The sequence below is a fragment of the Monodon monoceros genome, unplaced genomic scaffold (genome assembly GCF_005190385.1).
Source record: "Monodon monoceros isolate NGI ecotype Baffin Bay Population unplaced genomic scaffold, NGI_Narwhal_1 Super_Scaffold_7, whole genome shotgun sequence".
Lineage (NCBI taxonomy): Eukaryota > Metazoa > Chordata > Mammalia > Artiodactyla > Monodontidae > Monodon > Monodon monoceros.
The window spans coordinates 100,208,593-100,229,200 of NW_021703784.1; the positions used below are offsets into that span (position 1 = coordinate 100,208,593).

The following is a 20,608-nucleotide window of genomic DNA, read 5'->3' on the forward strand; positions in this document are numbered from 1 at the left end:
TCCACGTGCTGGTGCTAGAAATTCTGTAGCATAGACTCATGGAGGCAGGATGGCAACACATTGTGATCTTAGTTGTGTCTCAAAGGCTTTGAAGAGGAGTTCCGCTCACTTCCTTCCCTTGTGTGCGCTTGGTGGAGAGCAAACGGTGCTGATGGAAGGGGCCCAGCCAGGCACCCGCTTCTGTCCAGCCCTCATCTGTCTACAACCTTCTTCTGCAAGATGGGGAGCTCCAGCTCACTCCAGACCTCTCCCTCTCTAGACAAACACCATGGAGGGACCCAGAAAAACAGTGCCCTTTCCTGTTGACCAGACACGAGTTTAAATTGTTGCCCAAGCTCCTTAAACTCTGGGGACTCCACTATCACATCTACAAAAAGGAAATAAACCTCTCAGGGTTGCGGGGAGGATAAAGTAGAAAACGTGAATGCTTTACAAAATGACACAGAAGTTAGCCATTATCTTCATCTGATGCCTCACTGTTCTTTCCCAAGCATTAGAAAGAGCCCACTCTGCTGCCTACTCACATTTACCCTGTGGTGGCCTGGGGGAAGGGCTCAAGAAAAGACAATAAGGCTCACCCTTCTGTGTTTACAATCTGTCTAGTCCCCGGCCTCGGCTTCCTCACTTTTTCTGGACTTGAGCGCTAAGGTTAAGAACCAAACGCTTGCACAGTCATTCATTCAACCACAAATATTTACTGAGCACCTACTGTATGTCAGTCACTATGTCAATCACGCTAAGCACCATGTGAGCTTCAATTTTCTTATCGGCAAAATGAAAATTGTGCTTCTCAATAACGAAACAATGAGCATCTTGGGCGGGACAATTCTTTGTGCAAGTCTTTCCCCTGACCTCTAAACGACAGGGACTCTACCTTGTAATCGGTACAATCCAATGACGCCTCCACACATTTCCAAAGGGGCCCTAAAGGCCATTTCCACCCTGGATGGAGAATCCCCGGGCTACCCTCTACGATTTCAGGAGCCAGGAAAAGTAGGGAAGCCCTGTAACTGGCAGATTTGGGATAATGTCGAGTCCCAAGATGAGCAGGATATGGACCATGCTCCTGGGGAACTGAGCCTCACAGTGGCCGCAGGGTGACGTCAACATCCTTGGGGCTCTTGGTTCCGGCTCCTAAGTCAGAACTCCTACTCCCTATATGCAGCCAAGATACAACCCAGGAATTTCAGGTTTCCGTTCCCAGCCGAGCCTGGGATCCTGGAAAGGAAAGAATGGCGATGCTCTAGTCACCCAAGCCCTCGGGATGCTAAGGGTTAACTCAGGTGGCCGCGCAGAATCAGCCAGCGCCGGTAGAGGGACCTTCCGTCGCAGCAAAGCCAGGCAGCTTCACAGTCACGTGGGAACGAGGGCGGGACTAAGCGCGAAGCCCGCCAATAGGCTGTGCTGTCTGTGGCCGTGATAGCCAATAGGAGCAGGGAAAGGGGTCCCGGGATTACGAAGAAACGGCGGCCGGTAAGGGGCTACTGGGACATGGGGCTTCTGACCATTCTGAAGAAGATGAAGCAGAAAGAGCGGGAGCTGCGACTGCTCATGCTGTATCCTCCCCGGTGCCGGAGCCGCGAGGGTAGCAGGGGGGCCCCCGCCGGGTGGGCGGTGCCAGGCGCCCCCTACCGGCTGCGGATGTGCTGCCGGCCGGCCCATACCAACTGCCCTTTGTGCGTCACGCTTGTGGGCCCTACCAAAGCTTTTGGCGGGTGGCCGGGAGGAGGCCGTACCACCGGCTCGGGGCGGGGGGGGGGGGGGGGCTTCGTTCCTAAGGCCAAAGGGTGGGCGTAAAGGCGCAGCGGCCGGACCAGATGTCCCAGTGTAGGGGGAGGTGGGGCCCGGAGGTGACTCGAACGTTACCACCCGTCGGTCTGGCCCGAGCGTGGGGCCGCTGTCCTCTCGGGCCCTGGGCGCCTCCTCTCCCTGTCGGAAGGTGCCCGGCCTCGGCCCCGCCCTCAAGGTTGGAATCCCGGGGGCGTGTGGGCCCCGCCCTTCACTCCTGGGAGAAGTGGGTGTGCAGTCCGCGGGTTGTTCAGCCCGCGGGTCCAACCGTGCGTCTCCTTCCTGCCTCACGGCCAATCGGTGTCCCAGCGGCTGACGGCTTGCAGGCCCGAGGGCCCCGCTGACCTTCTGAGTCCCATTAGTAGTCATCTGCACTCGTTCGCCCTCCTCTGTGCCAGGCCCGGGGGCACCCCTAGCAGAGAGAAGACATTTCTGTGCGCAGATAACTTAAAAATAATATTTACATCATGTCTGTTTTGAAGAACTCTGAGAAAGGCACAGAGAATTCACTCATGCAGTAAACATTTATTGAGCGCTTACTGTGTGCTAGGCACTGTCCTGGGGGCCGGGGTAAAACAGCAAAACAAAAAAACCCGAACTTCACGGACATTCTAAGTAATGCTGAGGGGAGAAAGACCTTAACAAAATGAGTAAAATGCATAGCATGTACGGAGAATAATGCAGCTTAAATAAGGTGGTCAAAGAAGGCCACACTGAGAAAATAACAGTTGAATAAAGACAGGGAGGTGAGGGATGAACCATGTAGATATCTGGGGAAAATTATTTAAACAAAGGGAGCAGCAAGTGTAAGGGTCTCCAAGGAGGAACTCAGCTGGTGTGTTCAAAGGATTGTCAAGGAAGTCAGATGGAAGAGCCACCTCACGTGGGACCTTTTGGTTCTGGACTTTTCCTTGTTTTTCTTTTCTTTTTTTAATTTAATTTTCATTTTATATTGGAGTATAGTTGATTTACAATATTGTGTTTGTTGCAGGTGTACAGCAGAGTGGCTCAGTTATACGTTTACATATGTCCATTCTTTTTCAGATTCTTTTCCCATAAAGGTTATTACAGAATACTGAGTAGTGTTCCCTGTGCCATACAGTCGGGGACTTTTCCTTAAATGAGAAGCGCAGGGAGGAGGTGAGATCTGAGACTAGTTAAGCCACTGCAGTAACACAGGTGAGATACTATGGGAGCTTGGATCACGACGGAAGCAGTGAGGTGATGGAAGTTGAGGGACGTCTTGATAGTAGGCCAGTAGGAATTGCTGCTGGATTGGACATGAGTGTGAGAAGGAGTGTAAAGTCAAGTGTGACTCCTAGGTTTCTGGCCTGACCAATTAGAAGAATGAGGAGCCACTTGCTGAGAGGTAGAAGGGGGCGGGGAACACATTCCAGGGGGGAGGATGAGAGCTCAGCTTGCGCCATGTGAGATGCCTCTGAGACATCCTAGAAACGTCATCTAGGCAGCTGGATATAGGGACCAACGTCCAGGGGAGCAGCTGGGTGGGACATGTGAATTTGGGAGTCATCAGCATAAAGATGGTATTTGAGGCCGTGATCCTGGATGAGATCACTGAGGGAGGGAGTGTGGACAGGGAAGAGAACCTAGGCTGCTCAGATCTAGAGGTCAGGGAGATGAGTAGGAATGACCAGGTAGGCCAGGGGAGACCCAGGCAAGGGCGTGGCCCGGAGTGGGGGGCGGGGCTGGGCTCTGTCAGCGCTGCTCATTGAGCAGGGGGAAGAAGGTTGAGGACTGCCCAGCCAGCTGAGAACAACATGGCGTCTCTAAGGACTGACCTTGGTCAGAGCAGTTTCGGGGAAGCAGTGGGAGCAAAAGTCTAACGGGTTCCAGAAAGAGAAGGAGGATAGAAATTGGAGAGGGTGAATATGGACAACAGTTCTGAGATTTGCTATAAAGGGAAGGAAATAAAGGAAAAAGTCAGGGGGAGAGGGATCAAGAGAGGGTGTTGGGGCTTCCCTGGTGGCGCAGTGGTTGAGAGTCCGCCTGCCGATGCAGGGCACACGGGTTCGTACCCCGGTCCGGGAAGATCCCACATGCCGCGCAAAAAAAAAAAAAAAAAAAAAGGGTGTTGTTTGCTTCTTGTCAGCTGACGGGAAGCATCCAGTGGAGAAGGAAGCATGGATGCTGGAGCTGCGGCGGGTGAGGGGGGATGATCCGCCGCCAATTATCAGGGACTACGGCTGGGTCTCCGGAGAAGTCCTCCCGCCCCCTCCCAGCTGCAGGCCCCCTTAAGTGTTCGAAGGAAAGAGGAGGGTGGTTCTCTCCTGCTGCTGAACTTACCCATTTGTGTGCACGCTCAGCAGCAAAGGGTTTGGAATATTCGAAAAACAGAAAAGGCAAGGGTGGCTGCCTCCACATACTTTGTTTTGTTATTCCCTCTGCCTAGAATGCTCTTCCTCCAGTCCTTCAAAAAGCTGGCTTCTTGCAGTTTGGGCCTCAGCTCCAGACGGTCAGAGAGGCCTTCCCTGGTGCTGAGCTAAAGGAGGCTCCTCGATGGCCCTCTCTGAAAGCCTCTTCACTGTGCTGACACTCACCGGGCTCTGACAGCGCCTTCCTTCTCACTTGTGTGCCCCGTGCCACTGTCCCGCCCTAGAGTGTAAGCTGCACAAGGTGGGGACTGTGGCTCCAGGCTGCCCCCAGCACCAGAGGTGTTCTGGCTCAGAGCAGGCCTTCAGTATATGTCGTGGGATGAATTAAGGAGCCTCTGGTCAGAGATGATAAGGTATTTCTTGACACTTTCACATGTATCGTGTGGGTCTGGCATGTATTCAACTTATTTTGATATGTGGTGGGAAATGATTTGTCCCCCAAGAGAGGGGCACTGTGATGATGTCACCAGGCTGCAGAGCATGGGGACTTCTCCTTAACCTGGCACACCCCAGTGGCCTGGACAATGCTGGCAAAACAACCATCCTCAAGAAGTTCAATGGGGAAGACATCGACACCATCTCCCCGACGCTGGGCTTCAACATCAAGACCCTGGAGCACCGAGGGTGAGCGGGGTCCCCGAGGGGGGGCCCGCCCAGAGCAGGGCAGGGAGGACAGGTGAGGGGCCAGGCTGACCTCCAGCCACCCCCTCCCTGTCCAGATTCAAGCTGAACATCTGGGATGTGGGCGGCCAGAAGTCCCTGCGGTCCTACTGGCGGAACTACTTTGAGAGCACCGACGGCCTCATCTGGGTGGTGGACAGCGCCGACCGCCAGCGCATGCAGGACTGCCAGCGGGAGCTCCAGAACCTGTTGGTGGAGGAGGTGGGCAGGAGGCTTGGCTGAGCAGGGGAAGCGGGGCTTTCCCCAGTGTCCGGGCCCCAATACTTTGTGCGCATGTGTGGATGTGTGCACACCTTCCTCAGCAGATTCCCTGAGGGGGCCGTGAACCCAGAGGGACACCTCAGGTGGGGTCTGTTCCTTCACTGAGCCCTCACCACGTGTCCAGCACCCTTGTGGAGGCAGAGACAACCTGTACAGCTGGTCTAGGGAGGCCCACAGTGCCTTGAGCAGGACACTCTGTGGATGGAGACATTAGTTTATATCCCTGCGATGTCACTGCTTCACCACCCTGAGCTTCAGTTTCTGCACCTTGAATTGGGCTTCAGGGAGGATGACTTGAGGCCAGTGTGTGAAGCTTTGGGAAGCAGTGGAACCTGGCTCAGCAGTCGGACTCTTCGCTGTGTGACCTCAGGCAAGGCACTTAACTTCTCTGAATCTCCACTGCCTCATCTCTCGGATGGGCATTATAATTATGGCAATCTTAAAATTTATTGTCTGGGCCAAAATGCTCTTCTTTAAATAAAATTTTAGATCTACAGAAAAGTTACAATGATAGTAAAAAGATACCCCATATGCCTTTCACCTCGCTTCTCTTAATGTGAACATCTTACAGAACTGCCATACAAATGGCAAAACTAAGAACTTAACATCGGTAAGTTACTATTAACTGAACTACGGGTTTTATTTGGATTTCACCAGTTTTTCCACTAATGTCCTTTCTCTGTTCCAGGGTTTGAGCCAGGTTACTACACTTCATTTAGTTGAAAACCAGGATACTTTTGAGAGTAAAAGAGAGCTGTTAATAATTATGGAGGGACAACTGGCATAAACAGGGGTGTCGAGCAGGTCCAGTGAGACCCTGGCTGTTGAATGCTCAGCCCTGGGCTGGCATGTCATGGCCCTTTTTAGGGGCCAGACTCACAATGCACATGGAGGAACTCCCAGGCACAAACACACGTATGGAAATAACTGGAATCCCAGGCAGAGAGTGAGGCCTGTCAGGGCAGTGGGACAGTTAGTTAGAGGGCTGCATGAACTTGGAAGAGGGAAAGGTCATTTCCAACAGACCCCATAGCCTCTGGGACAGTCGCATTCCTTGTGCATGTCAGGTCATCAGATCGGAGCAGTCTAGAACTGGGGAGCATCTTACCCATCACCCCCTCCCCATTTATGGAAGAGGAATGTGAGGCATGGAGGAGAGAAGTGCCCACTGGGCTGGTGATTGGGCTGGAACCAGGGTCTCAGCCCAGCCCAGGGCTCCCTCCACCCCATAAATGGCTGGACACGAAGGCCGTCTCCACACTACCCACCCCGCTTGTGCCTTCGCAACTACCACGGGACCTTGCCCTGAGCTTCCAGGTTGATCTGTGACCCCAGGTGCTCTGGGTGATTAGTGCAGGGGCCAGGCTGCCCTCTGAGCCTCCACCCCCTTGACCCCCTCTGTTTCTCTTCCCCAGCGCCTGGCTGGAGCGACCCTCCTCATCTTTGCCAACAAGCAGGACCTGCCCGGAGCACTGTCCTCTAATGATATCCGTGAGGTGAGTCCAGGCCTTGACGCAGGCTCACGGAGGAAAAGGGGCACGCATTTCTTTGTTAATTTATTTAAAAAACATTTATTAGCCCCTCCTGTGTGGCTGGACCTATTTGGGATACTGGAGATTCAGTGATTAATAGGATATAGTTGTGCCCCACAGCCTGGGGGAAGGCAGACCTGCAAATAGATTATTCCACAGGATAACAGTAGCCAACAAACGGTGGGTGCTTTCTATGTGCCAGGCTCTTTGCATAGGTTAACTCATTCAATTCTCAAAGCAACCTCATGAGGTAGGAGCTCTTATAATCATTCTACAGATGGTGAAGCAGGCTTAGAGAGATTAGGTAACTCACCCAAGGTCACATAGCCAGTAAGCAGAGAAGCCAGGATTTAAACATAGGCCTGTGTAACCCCAGGTTGCATCTTAACTCCTATTCTAGGGCTTGAACACCAGAATGAGAAAGAGTGGGGTTAGAATCTAGGTTCTGCCACTTACTAGCTGTGTGACCTTACACAGGTTGCTTAACCTCTCTTAGGTTTCCTCCTCAGTAAAATGGCCAACACATCCCTGGCTTATGGGGCTGTTGGGGGGAATGGATGAGAGGACATTTGTAGGGCCCATAGCACAATGTCGGAAGCCTTTGTTGTACTGACGTGGGGGTGTACAGAGAGCCTGGGTGCCCTGGGGCCCTGACAGATCTTCACCAGGGGTCAAGGGAGGCTTCCCAAAGCAGGCCCTTGAGGGAGGCATGAATTTCCCCTGGGCCAGCAGAGGGCAGGGGCTGAGGGTGGGCAGGGCCTGTGGTTACTGGAGCCCACCATCACCTTCTACCCTCCCAGGCCCTGGAGCTGGACTCCATCCGCAGCCACCACTGGTGCATCCAGGGCTGCAGCGCTGTCACTGGGGAAAACCTGCTGCCCGGCATCGACTGGCTCCTGGATGACATCTCCAGCCGCATCTTCATGGCCGACTGAGGCGCTCCCAGCAGGCCCTCACCAGGCACCATCCGTGGGGGGATGGGAGTCAGCCAGGCCACCTAACACCCCCTGCCCACCCTGTAACCTGCTGCTACTGCTGCTGACTGCTGCGCTGTGGCCAGCCGGTTCCCATGGCAGGAGGGCTGCCGCCCTGGCTGTCACCCTGGCTCCTGACCCGGCCTGCTTGCAGCTGCCGTACCAAGAGGAGAGGGCTGGGGCTGGGAGGGCCTGCCTCTGCTGCTACCGAGGCTGTGAGCCTCGCCATTCGCTCAGCCGTGAGAATAAATTGTTCCTCGCTCCCATTCCTGGCTGAGTCATTTGTTGATTCAACGGCTCTAGAGACTGCCTAGAACCCACAGTCCAGTAGGGGACAGAAAGGGACAGGTGATTCCAGTCAGAGGGCTAACTGTCGCTGTGTCAAAGGGATGGCAAAGAATTATAGAAGCGCAGGACAGCACTGTGTAATTGCATTTGGAAGAGTCCAGGTGGACTTCCCAGAGGTGGTGACATGAAAGCTGAGAGTTGGGACTTCCCTGGGTGGCGCAGTGGTTAAGACTCCACGCTCCCAATGCAGGGGGCCTGGGTTCTATCCCTGGTCCAGGAACTAGATCCCACGTGCATGCTGCAGCTAAGGAGCCTGTGAGCCGCAACTAAGGAGACTTCCTGCTGCAACTAAGGAGCCCCCCGGTTGCAACTAAGACGTGACGCAACCAAATTAATTAATTAATTTTTTTAAAAAGCTGAGAGTGAAGGATGAGTAGAAGTTTTCTGGTGAGAGGATGGGAGGAAAGTTTACTAGAGCAACTGCTACCATCAGATGGTATGAATTAGAAAAAGGAATGCACCGCCACATCAGGGCTCACAGCTTATTGACTGGAACATGGGCTGAATTTCAGCTCCCAACTTCCCACTGCAGCCAGGAACCCATGTGCAGTAGACAACCTGCACAGCCCTGTGAGGCAGCATTGGTTCAAGTAGAGATAATTACAGGAAGAAAAAAGGAAAGCAGAACAAGGGCTCTTGGGAAGCACAGAGGGGTAAGGTCTCCGGTGAAGGATGTGGACATCAAGCCAGGTTAGCTCACCAAGAGCGGAGCTGGGAAGGGGCCTTCCCTGAAGGCTAAAGGGCACTCTCTGAAGCTGGGAAAGAATGGGAACTGGTGGGGGGGGGGGGAGCCCGGGCCCCCCACCCAGGGGGCAAGATAGACGGGTGTTTTCAAAGGGCCCTCTGCTGTGGTCCTACCAGCGGGGCCTTACTCTGTAGGGTTCGGTTTGAAGCAGTCTCACTTGCCGTCACATTGAAGAACAGCCCCAAGCAGGACAGACTCTTAGTGTCCCCATCTGTATAAGAACTGAGCCTCCAGAAGTTTACGGGACTTACTCAAAGCCACCCAGCTAGGAAGCAGGGGGGCTGGGATTTGGACCCAGCATGCTTAGCCACTATACCCTACTAACCTGTTTTCTTTTTCTTTTTTTTTTTTTTAATTCGGGTATAGTTGCATTTCAATGTTGTGTTAGTTTCTGCTGTACAGCAAAGTGAGTCAGCTATATGTATACACATATCCCCTCTTTTTTGGATTTCCTTCCCATTTAGGTCACAGAGCATTGAGGTATGCTATACAGCAGGTTCTCAGTAGTTAATCTATTTTATACATATTAGTGTATATATGTCAGTCGCAATCTTCCAATTCATCCCCACCCTTTTCCCCCTTGTGTCCATACGTTTGTTCTCTACGTCTGGGTCTCTATTTCTGCCTTGCAAACTGGTTCATCTGTACCATTTCTCTAGATTCCACATATATGCGTTAATATATGATACTTGTTTTTCTCTTTCTGACTTACTTCACTCTGTATGACAGTCTCGAGGTCCATCCATGTCTCTACAAATGACTCAATTTCATTCCTTTTTATGGCTGAGTAATATTCCATTGTATTCTAGTTTTGTTTCTCTGCTTGAAATTCAAGTGCCAGATAGAGGGAGCCTAATGTGTTTATGAGGGAAGGTCAGTTTTCCCAAGGGAAAGGCGAGGAAGAGATACTGACTTACTCGTAGACTGCCACTGGGATCCCTCGTGGAAGAAGGGAAATGGATGTTGGGTGGACAACCTTAGAACATAAACTGTCCTTCAGTGTAGAAATTTAGAACCTCTTGCCCTGTCCTCTGTGCAAGACTGGCACTGTGGTCCCCAAGGTTCCATCCCTGCGGTGAGTGGACACCCAGTCTCCAGAGCCAAACCCTGGCTCTGCCACTCACTGATTGACGCTGAGCAAGTTGCTTAACCTGTCGGTGCCTCAGTTTCCCCATTTGGGTTAAAGATAGTGTCACCTACCTCCTAGGGTTGGGAGGAGGACCAAATGGGTGGGTTCCTTGTGTGTCATAAGCACTGTATGTCAGCTATAATTATCATTATTTGAACCAGTAGGATCCAATCAATGTGAACTCAGCCATCCACTGATCTGGGTTGACTCACTCATCTGGGCAAGGGAAGGGAGGGAATGATGGGCAAGAAGGGAACTTGGAGCCACAGCCCTGCTGAAAGAGCTCTGAAGACCAGGAGCGGATGTCTAAAGGGGTCTCCAGAGGAGCCCTGGTGTGGGCTGTGGGAGGGGACACCACTCCATCCCAAACACCTCCTGCATGTAGTCCCCTCTTTCCATGCTCCCAGGAGTCTGATTTGAGAGTTTGCTTTGTGTTTCTTTCTGGAGTTAAAGCGCCCACTCATCTGAGGTCCAGTAACAAGAGTAGCCATGAGCGCTTCACCCATGGTACTGCATTCAAGCTTCGAAACCTGGTGGTGGTGGTGTTACCGAAAGCTCGGCCTCTCTGTACACCAGTGCCGAATCAAATCCCGGAGACAGAGTTTTGGGTGAAGTAGAAAAGGATAGCTTTATTGCTTTGCCAGGCAAAGGGGAACACACCGGGCTTCTGTCTCGAAAAACTATGTGCCCCGACCCCAGAGGATATGATGGAGGGTTTTAAAACAGTGGTTCAAAGGTGGGGTCTCTGGGCTTCCCTGGTGGCACAGTGGTTAAGAATCCGCCTGCCAATGCAGGGGGCATGGGTTCGAGCCCTGGCCTGGGCAGATCCCACATGCCGCGGAGCAACTAAGCCCGTGTGCCACAACTACTGAAGCCTGTGCGCCGTGCTCCGCAGTAAGAGAAGCCACTGCAATGAGAAGCCCGCGCACCACAACGAAGACCCAACGCAGCCAAAAATAAAAAATAAAATAAATTTAACAACAACAAAAAAAGGTGGGGTCTCTGACAAGATAAGGGCGTGAGCAGGCTAATCTCAGGTGGTCATCTCAATCTGGATGAGGTTCTTTGGTCCCTTTAATCTCGCCTCAGGTGGTTTCCTGGCTGCTCCTCCCTTGATGAGCAACTGTTCCAATCCGCCCTTTGGAACTCAGGAAAGGTCATGGAGGCTGGAGTCTTGCCTAAAAGAAGTGGTGGACAAAAGGAGGCCTCTGTGCCCAGGCCCCACTCGGTTTCAGCAGTATCAGTCAGGGTCCTGGATGGTTTGCCCAGACACAGATTACTGTCTTTAGCAGAAAAAGCCTCTCTTGGAAGGATACTGGGAACTCATGGCATCTCGATGGAGGTCGGTAGCAGAAAAAGCCTCTCTTGGAAGGATACTGGGAACTCATGGCATCTCGATGGAGGTCGGACATCCAGGCTTAGAAAACAGAGTGCTCCAAAGGCTGGGCAGCCAAACCCACAGCCAGCACTGTACTCAAGGAACAACTTAGTCCCCTTGCCAGGCACTGTGCCCTCTGTCCCTCACTCAAGATTCAAGGCTTCAGGAGGGAATCCCCTGCCCCCACTTGGGACCTGGGGCAAGGAAAGGGGCTGGCATCTTCAGATTCTGGACGAAGAGGCTGGAGGGCTGCACATACTAGCGAACTGCCTCGAAAGATCTGGTGCTATGGTGCTAACAGAAAGAGGCAGGGGTGAATACTGGATAGACCAACAAAGGAAAAAGAAACATCCACTGCAGTAGATTCTATTATAAACATCCCCATTCTAGAGATGACAAACTGAGGCTCGAGTAGTTAAGGGAATCTTTTGCAGCTAGAAAGACATGTGACTTCAGAACCCATGACGCCATTGTGCTTCTCTGGAGTTCTTTTTGCTCCCCCCACCTTTCCAGAAAACGTGAATTTAGTGACTCCTCGGGAAGGAGACAGGGAAATGACTTGGCAATGTCTGGCACATACTGAACACAATAAAAGTTGGGTGGATGGATGAAAGAAGGGAATTGGGAAGCAAAGGAGAAGTCATTTGGAGATATGTGATGAGGGTTTACGATCGCATGGGGTGGGCTTATCTCTAAGCAGACCTGAGTTGATCCAACCTCCCCAATCCTTATTCTCAAATCACTTAGTTCCTGCTTTACCAACAACCGAGGACTTTTTAGACGCTCCCTTGGCCAAGCGCCCTGGCCGAGAATTGCACTGTCACTTGCGACCAGCTCCCTGGGCCCGAGGACGAAGGGCGCAGGCCCGGGAGAGGCTGTGGCTGGCGGAGACAGACCTGGAGGGGCAGGGGCGGGGGCGGCGTGGAGGAGGCGGAGGAGCGGTCAGCTCTGCTCCAGCTCGATTGCCATGTCCCGCCAGGCGAAGGACGACTTCCTGCGGCACTACACTGTCTCCGACCCCCGGACCCACCCAAAGGGCTACACAGAGTACAAAGTGACGGCTCAGGTGAGGTGGGGCCCAGCGGGGACTTTGCCCTTTTAACAAGGTGGGGGGGGGGGGGCCGTGTTTTACGTTAAGGCAAGACGCTGCTGCAAGCTCCCATGTTAGACGACAGATATGGATTTCCCCTTTAAGGGGAGGTGCCGGTAGGGCCTTAGTTTACTTCTTTAGCCATCAAGGGGCGGGGCCATAGGAGGGCGGTGCCTTTTTAAAAGGGCGTGACAGCCGTTCCCAGACTGAGGTGTGGGTGACCACGCGCAACGCGTGACATCTCTCCGTCAGGCTGTGAATTTCTTTTAAGTTAACATGAAAGCTCTGGCTCAGCTCAAATACTGGTTAGTTCTCCAATCTCTTGGAGTAAGTTTTATCTATTGGTTTGTTTGATATTTATATAAAAGCCCTTTAAGGAGTTGAATTACTTTTAATTTTTTAAAAAATAATGCTTGTGTATGACTAAAAATTCATACAGGTCAGAAGAAATTAAGGAGTAAGCCTCTTCACACAGCAGGAAGTCAATAGATAAAGACTGAAGTTGATGTATGAAGCAGTAACAACGTTATAAGCGTATATAAAGACGGAGGAAATCATGAAAAGAATTAAACAGTGTAACAATATCTGTAGAATGATATACAAGAACTGCCTAGGGAAGATTTTTCACTGTAAAATTTTTGTACTTTTACAATTTTGAAGTAGGCAAATATTAAACTGGTGCATTAATGACTATTAAAGTGGAGCAAAAATGTAGAGACTTCCAAAGTGATTTAGAAATTTATTTATTTTTATTTTTGGCTGCGTTGGGTCTTTGTTGCTGTGCACGGGCTTTCTCCAGTTGTGGTGAGCGGGGGTTACTCTTCGTTGCAGTGCGCGGGCTTCTCATTGTGGTGGCTTCTCTTGTTGCAGAGCATGGGCTTTAGGCGCGCGGGCTTCAGTAGTTGTGGCAGGTGGGCTCAGTAGTTGTGGCTGGTGGGCTCTAGAGAGCAGGCTCAGTAGTTGTGGTGCAGGGGCTTAGTTGCTCCGTGGCATGTGGGATCTATCCGGGCCAGGGATCGAACCCGTGGCCCCTGCATTGGCAGGCAGATTCTTAACCACTGTGCCACCAGGGAAGTCCTCCTCAATGTTTTTTAAATATAGTTTCTTTTATCCAAAATATTTTAGGCAAGTCTGTTGTGAAAAGCAAAGTCCAGGGTTTCATTGCTAGCAGTCCCTCCACAGGTCATGTCCCCTCTCTGAGCCTCTACTTCCTCATCTTTTAAATGGGCATGTGAATCATGTCTGCCTCCCTGGGGTCTAGGATAATGAACAGATGTTTTGAAAACTGTCAAAGTTACTTCAAACTGTAGGATTTTTTAAAAAATTATTATGAACGTAACATAATGAAAATGGAGTCTTTTTTTCCACCTAAGACACCAGTCTGCTCTTTCTGGGTCACAACCCCAGTGAGGGTTTCTTCTGTGTCCGGGAGTGTTCACACACAGAGGCTTCCTCCTTTAAGGGAGAAGTGGCTCCTGGGACAGAACCTCATTCTTTAGAGAACTTGGGGTTCTTTGTTGTCCGAAGGAGATGCAGAGACCCTTTGAAGGACCTGAGATAAAAGTTGGGCTGAGAATGGAGTCCTCTAGATGGGCCTTTAGGGATGGAGCCTCCCATTTTGAGACAGGCTGGGACCTGGGACCCTTTACTGGAGTGCTTGCACTTGCACCTAGACAAACAGAAAAAACAAAGAAACTATAAGGGGCTAAAAATAACTGCATGCCTGCAAAGCCTAGGCAATTATGAACAATAAGATACAAAAAGACCACAAACCAGTTGCCACTTCTGAGGTGCCTGGAGCAGAAGCAGGGTACTGCGCATGATCCTCGCACACAGCACCACCAAGGGGGTGGGCAGACCACCTAAGCCGCCCCTCCAGCCCAACCCACAGATCTGCCCCTGCCCTCACCCCATTTAAGGAAACAGTCAACCCTTCTCGGAGACAGCGGATAAGGGCACATGTTACTTGTTTTCCATCCCAAACCGGTAAAGCCTTAGGTCCCAATGAAGCCGTGCCTGAATTTCTCAGCTGGCCTCATCAATTTCTGTTGATTAAAGAGTCCAAGGACCGGTAACAATTTGACAGATGAAGAAACTAAGGTGCATGGTAGAAAAACTGCTAAAAGTTACACTCAAAGCCTTAAAGCCAGGACACCTTGATACCACTGGCCAAAGCGCTCTGCCCCTTTGAAGGTGGCTAGGAGGTGGCCCCAATTTTACAGGGTGATGGGGTGTCTGCGATGTCGATCTCTGGTCTCACTGGTTCTTAACTTTCTTCCTCAGTTCATCTCAAAGAGGGACCCGGAGGATGTCAAAGAGGTGAGCCTCCTGGGAGGAAGGGACCATTTCGTAATTCCAGATCTGGAAACAGTAAAGGGACGGGGGTAACTCTGCCAGGAGACCAGCCCCCCTTCCTCGCTGGCCCTGGGAGGAGGGGGTGCTGTGCCCTAATGCACACACAGTGTGGGGCCAGGCTTGGGGTGGGGAAGGCCACTTCCTACCGTTGTTCAGCCCTGTCGAGTCACGTGTCCCTCTTAGGTGGTGGTCTGGAAGCGGTACAGTGACTTTCGAAAGCTGCATGGAGACCTGGCCTATACCCACCGCAACCTCTTCCGCCGCCTGGAGGAGTTCCCTGCCTTCCCCCGCGCCCAGGTGTTTGGTGAGTCTTGATCCCAGCTTTCAGGCCAAAGATGGAGAGGGCATTGAGCAAAGGGGACCCCTGCTGGTGAGGACTGGATAGAGGGACCCTGAAACTCCTGGCAAAGACGTGTTTCAGACAGCTGGAAGGGCCCTTAGAGATGGCCTCATTTGACAGATGGGGAAATTGCTCTGCCCTTATTGTGTGTTGAGCCCTTTAACATTCCTGTTCTCATTAGCCCCATTTTCAAGATGAGGAAACTGAGGCTCAGGGAGATGAAGGGGCTTGACCTGTAAGTGGCAGAACCTGAACTCCAAGCCACAAGCCAGTGTTTCCTCTAGACCTGTGCTTGTCCAGAAATAGCAGCCACGGACCACCTGTGGTTGAGGAGCCCCAGAGATGTGGCTAATCTGAACTGAGATGTGCTGTCTGATCGAATACACACTGAGAAAAGAATGTAAACTATCTCAGTGATTTACATATTGATTACATGTTCAAATGAGAATATTTTGGATATACTGGGTTAAGTAGAGTGTATAATTAAAATTAACCTGTTTCTTTTTACTTTTGTAAAATGTGGCTTCTCGGGAATTCCCTGGTGGTCCAGTGGTTAGGACTTGGCACTTACACAGCTGTGGTCCCGGGTTTGAGCCCTGCTCGGGGAACTAAGATCCCACAAGCTGGTGCAGCACGGCCAAAAAAAAGAAAAAAGGTGACTTCTAGAAAATCGTAAATTATATGTGAGGCTCATATTCCTTGTTACGTGTATCTCTAGACTCAGAGGAGATGTTCTTTTGTAGCAAGGTGAAAGCTCGTTCCTGGTAGATTATGCCAGGTAATGCGAAGTACAGCAGGCTACCCACCCTGACAGCATGATAACTAGCCCAGAGTTAAATAACTCTGCATGATACCTAGACCAGAACAGTGAAACTAAAAATGGGGCTACTTGCTGTGTGACCTTGGGTGAGTCAGCTCCCCTAAGTCTTACTTTCCTCCCTAATACATCAAAACCACCTGTAATTATTTGTTTCCTGTTGGTTGCCTGCTTCCCCCTGTCTAAGATGTGATACGCATGAGGGCAGAGACCTTGCTTTTCTCTCATTCACCTTCTGAACCTAGCACATAGTAGGTGTTCAACAAACATCTGGTAAATGGATGAATAGGGAGGTTGGTCCCTCCTTGCAAGACCCTCACCCCAGGCAGAGCCAAGGAAGATTCCTAGGAGAATGGGGAGGGGGGCAGTGGGCTCCTCAGAACCAGGAAAAGTGGCCTGGGGGCCAGAAGCCCCTGTGGGTCACTGTTCTCTCCCTGCCCCTCGTCCTGGCGGGTGCAGGCCGGTTTGAAGCCTCGGTGATCGAGGAGCGGCGAAAGGGGGCCGAGGACTTGCTTCGCTTTACTGTGCACATCCCTGCACTCAGCAACAGCCCCCAACTCAAGGAGTTCTTCCGGGTATGTGTACCTGCTCTTCCCCCGTCCTCTGTACCTGGGAAGCTTACCTGCCCACCAGCCTGCACCCTGTGACTCCCCGTGGCTGGTCTTTCTCTCCTGAAGGGTGGGGAGGTGACACGGCCCTCCGAGATGTCCAGAGACGTGCATATCCTGCCACCCCCTCTGATCCCCACACCGCCCCCTGATGAACCCCGGGTGCAGCCTCATGAGCCCTGGTTGCCCCAGCCGCTCCCTGCAGAGAGGAGGGGCCTCGAGGAGTTGGAGGTGCCAGGTACATGGGGTGGGAGAAGGAGCCAGGGCTGGAGGGCCCAGAGCATGTGTATATGGGGGGTGGGGACCACTCCCTCCTCAGTGAAAAGCCTGGGGTGTTTCCCAGCTCCTCTACCACCATCCTGCTGAGGAACTCTGCACAGGTCATTTTCCTTCTCTGGGCTTTAGCTTCTTAATCTGTAAAATGGGCACAAACCCTAAGAACGGGCTTATGTATGCCTGTGGTTGCTGAAAGGATACAGTGAGAGGGTAATTACATTTTGAAAGCTGGGAAATAATAAAAGCAGGCATGTCCTCAATGATCTATTCCTCAGTGGACCCCCTGCCATCCAGCCCTGCCCAGGAGGCCCTGGATCTCCTCTTTAACTGTGGGAGCACCGAGGAGGCGTCCAGTTCCCCTGGCCGAGGCCCCCTCACCGAGGCTGAGCTTGCCCTCTTTGATCCCTTCTCCAAGGAAGGTAACAAGTTGGGACAAGTGAGGGGTGGGGCGAGGGCGGTAGCTGGGCAGGAGGTCCTTAGGGGCAGGGAGGCAGAGGCGGGCACAGCCAGTGGCTGGCCTCGCCTTGCCCATGTAAATCTGAGAAAGGCGGCCCCTGTGGGCAAAAGGCAGCCTTGGTGAGAATTAGAAGCAGTGACCTTCCCCCGTGCTGGCGAGCTGGACGGTCCTGTACAGTGAGCAACCACGGAGGAAGTGAGCCACTTCCCGCCATGGCATCTTCTCCCTGAGAAAGCTGTGGAACCAGCAGGATGTCACCGTGTCCCGGGAGGATTTCAGTTCCTTTTCTGGAAGCCCGAGGTGGAGTTTCCTGGCTAGCTTGGGGTCTGGCTGTAGATCTTCTGCCAAGAGGCCCTGTTGGTCAAGGGAGGGGAGGTCTGGGTTCAGAGGACAGCAGAGGAGGCCCCTGGAGCAGCCACTGACATGTGAGGGCACCAGAGATGGAAGGCCCCCCATGGAGGCCCTGGTCCTGAGCTCCTTGTCAGATCAGGGACTTGACCATCCCAGGCTCTGAGACACGGGGTCTTTCCGTTTTAAAATTCTCCAAGTTTATGCTGTTACTGCAACTGGGGTATTGAAGTGGCTGATTGCACTTCCGGATCATCATGCAGCACTTTCATTCTGGATTCCGCAGCAGTCTTTTTAAGCCCATTTTGTTGGCTTCCCTTGGTGACCTCTTGGGTAGGCCCTTAGCTTTCTGAGGTCCGATCCAAATCAGGACCTCAGTCTCCCATCCACTTTTCTCCCATCCACGTCCCCGCCAGCTCAGGCCTGACTGCCCTTGGCCATGGTGACAAGGGTGTGAGGACTGTCCTTTTACTCTTCTTGTTCTTCTTATCCCCCTGCCCCGCTCCCAGGGCTGGGGAAGGGAAAGAAGGGACTGGAGGGGAAAGGCAAGAGTGGTGTCACCATGGCTGATGAACCGGCCACCGGTAGGTGGGCATCCAGATACTCTGCCTTGCCCCAGCCAAACCCCCTGGGGTACCCAGTGCCCAGATGCTTGGGCAGGAGCCTGTCAAGACTCCTCAAAGGCAGCTCCCATAAGACATTCCCTTGGCCCACGGACAAACTCCTAAACCCTTGCCCACACCAGGCCTGGAAGTGCACTTCACTCAGATGCTGCCTTCTACCCTTGCCCCACTTTGTGGGCACCTCCAGCCAGCCTTTCACCATCGGAATTCTCCAGGCGAGGAGCCGGCGCTCGTCTCTCTCGCTTCAGCACATATACCAGGCTCTTGAACTCAAGTACTAGGGCATCCCAAGAACTCTTCCGTCTTCTGCTCCATTAGCAACACAGGGAGGGCTGTAGTCCAACTGGGAAGTGAGATGTCACCTCCCCTTCCTGTAAGAGGCCCCTGGTCTCCACATGAGGTCCCTTGGATAGGGTTGGAGAGAGGCCCACCCTTCCCTCTCCAGGCCGGTGGTGTGCAGCGGTGGTTCCCAGTCCTGCACCTTCCCTTCAAAGGCCCTTTCATCAAAGATTCACCAAATCTCTAGGCTTCTTTTGTGTAAGCTATGGAGGGCATCTTTAACCATCTCTTTGCCAGTCCTAGAGGATATAAGAGCCCTTCTCTCTGGAATGTGCGAATACCTACCACCCACTGTCTTCACATTTGGGGGCCTCAACTGAAATTGTAAAACCTTAAAAAAGCCTTGAGATTTTCTGGATCCATTATCCTAAGGTTACAAGGCTTGGAGCATTTCTGCCCTTGACCTGGCATAGTTGGTCTAGCATCCTTCAGTTAAACTTTATGGAGGAAACTCTTGGATTTATAGGTCAAGCGTAGTCAGGACGGCAGTAGAACCAGTGACCCAGAGCTTGCAAACTAATGTTAATGTGTACCTAAAGAAAGAATTAGGCTACACTGTACATCTGAAACTTATATAATATTGTAAATCAATTATACCTCGAAAGAAAGAAAGAAAAAGAAAGAAGGAAAGGGAAACAATGAATTAGGGAAGTAAGGGTGTTTTTACCAAAGTACACGAACTCCACCAATCAAATAGATCATGGCTAGTGTGCTATGTACAAGTGGCTTTTGGATTGCTCAGGCACTGAAGAACCCAGGACAGGTTGGTGGGCAAGAGAGGTCTGGGGATGGACAGCAGGCCCTGGGAATAGGAGGTCCAGTCTGGCTTGAGTCCTCCATATCTGATTGCAGAAGGTGTAGGCCCCAGTCCTACCCACATGGGTGAGCTGGCAGCATTGGAGGCAGAATCTGAAAGACTGGACCAGGAACCCTGGGAGCCAGGAGGGCAGGCGGAGGAAGAGGACGAGGAAGGAGGGCCCGCCCCTGCCTATCTGAGCGAAGCCACAGAGCTCATCACCCAGGCCCTACGGGATGAGAAGGCAGGCGCCTACCCTGCAGCTTTGCAGGGTTACCGGGATGGTGTGCACATCCTGCTTCAGGGAGTTTCTGGTGAGCGGGACTGGAGGGCGGAGGGTCAGGCCTGGGGTACTGGCTGGTGCAGTGAAGAGAGAGGAAAGTAAAAAACAAGTCAAGGATCAGAATTGCTCATCACTGGCCAATTGTATAACCTTGGGTGGCCTCAGTTTTATTTGTAAAATGGGGAGACTATATCTGCCTCCCAGGGAGCAGGGAAAGACACATGGTGATGCTCTGAACTGTAAGGGGCTAGACCAGGGGTTCTGAACCCAGGTATCTCTGCTGAGCCATTCTGTCTTCACAGGTGACCCATCACCTGCCCGCCGGGAGGGTGTGAAGAAGAAGGCAGCTGAGTACCTGAAGCGGGCAGAGGAAATCTTGCACCTGCATCTGTCCCAGCTCCCACCCTGAGACGGGAGAGGACCCTTTCCCAGGACTCTAGCTCCAGCACTGCCAGCCACCCTCTTCTCCTCTCCCTGGTGCCTGGCCTGATCTTCTGGTCTTGTAACTCCAGAGGCCATTTCTGTGTGTAACTGGACCAAGAATGAGACAAATAATGAATTCTCAGCTCCCTGACCACACCTGCCGCCTTGGAATCAGGGACTCACAAGTCTGATCCTGCCTATCTCTATCTTGATATGTGAGCAGCAGCTCTGGTCCCTAGGCTCTTTGTTTATCCATGTAGAACCGGGGTCTGCAGCCTATGTCCTGCACCCAAATATGGCCCACTGCCTTTTTTTGTAAGGCCCACAAGCCAGAAGAGTTTTTACTTTTTTTTAATAGTTGAAAAAATTCAAAAGAATAATATTCTGTGGCAGGTGAAAATTACATGAAATGTAAGTATCTAAAAAAATAAAAGTTTATTGGAACACAACCAGGCTTGTTTACGTGTTGTCTATGGTTGCTTTTTCACTACACCAGCAGAGTTGAATAGTTGCAGAGTTGACTGGTTACGACCTGTAAATCCCAGAACATTTACTGTTCTGGCCCTTTGCAGAAAAAGTTTGCTGACCCCTTATCTAGAAAATAGGGAGAAGAGCCTCCAGGGA

General features: G+C 52.0%; 2 protein-coding genes across 3 annotated transcripts; both read left to right on the forward strand.

Moving 5' to 3' along the window:
• The first annotated feature begins 1,389 nt into the window (after positions 1 to 1,389).
• On the forward strand, positions 1,390 to 7,893 carry ARL2 (ADP ribosylation factor like GTPase 2). The gene is made up of 5 exons (XM_029209619.1): positions 1,390 to 1,556; positions 4,695 to 4,805; positions 4,901 to 5,063; positions 6,539 to 6,619; positions 7,456 to 7,893. The coding sequence occupies exons 1-5, from the start codon at positions 1,492 to 1,494 to the stop codon at positions 7,588 to 7,590; spliced, it is 555 nt and encodes a 184-aa protein (XP_029065452.1). The 5' UTR covers positions 1,390 to 1,491; the 3' UTR covers positions 7,591 to 7,893.
• A 4,170-nt stretch (positions 7,894 to 12,063) lies between these two features.
• On the forward strand, positions 12,064 to 20,429 carry SNX15 (sorting nexin 15). Of its 2 annotated transcripts, XM_029209544.1 has the most exons (8): positions 12,064 to 12,295; positions 14,603 to 14,638; positions 14,858 to 14,978; positions 16,291 to 16,406; positions 16,509 to 16,677; positions 16,991 to 17,134; positions 19,335 to 19,592; positions 19,864 to 20,429. In XM_029209544.1, the coding sequence occupies exons 1-8, from the start codon at positions 12,197 to 12,199 to the stop codon at positions 19,968 to 19,970; spliced, it is 1,050 nt and encodes a 349-aa protein (XP_029065377.1). In that variant the 5' UTR covers positions 12,064 to 12,196; the 3' UTR covers positions 19,971 to 20,429. The 2 variants fall into 2 exon arrangements, with proteins under 2 accessions (XP_029065377.1, XP_029065378.1); XM_029209545.1 differs by lacking the exon at positions 16,991 to 17,134 and having other exon boundaries at positions 12,146 to 12,295; positions 19,864 to 20,425.
• The last annotated feature ends 179 nt before the right edge of the window (positions 20,430 to 20,608 follow it).

Bases quoted from the DNA above. Each gene is read 5' to 3' on its own strand.
- ARL2 (XM_029209619.1), top strand. From the start codon at position 1,492: ATGGGGCTTCTGACCATTCTGAAGAAGATGAAGCAGAAAGAGCGGGAG. The intron at 1,557-4,694 runs GTATCCTCCCCG...GGCACACCCCAG, and splicing joins GAGCTGCGACTGCTCATGCT to TGGCCTGGACAATGCTGGCA. The intron at 5,064-6,538 runs GTGGGCAGGAGG...TCTCTTCCCCAG, and splicing joins AGAACCTGTTGGTGGAGGAG to CGCCTGGCTGGAGCGACCCT.
- SNX15 (XM_029209544.1), top strand. From the start codon at position 12,197: ATGTCCCGCCAGGCGAAGGACGACTTCCTGCGGCACTACACTGTCTCC. The intron at 14,979-16,290 runs GTGAGTCTTGAT...TGGCGGGTGCAG, and splicing joins CCCCCGCGCCCAGGTGTTTG to GCCGGTTTGAAGCCTCGGTG. The intron at 17,135-19,334 runs GTAACAAGTTGG...ATCTGATTGCAG, and splicing joins TGATCCCTTCTCCAAGGAAG to AAGGTGTAGGCCCCAGTCCT.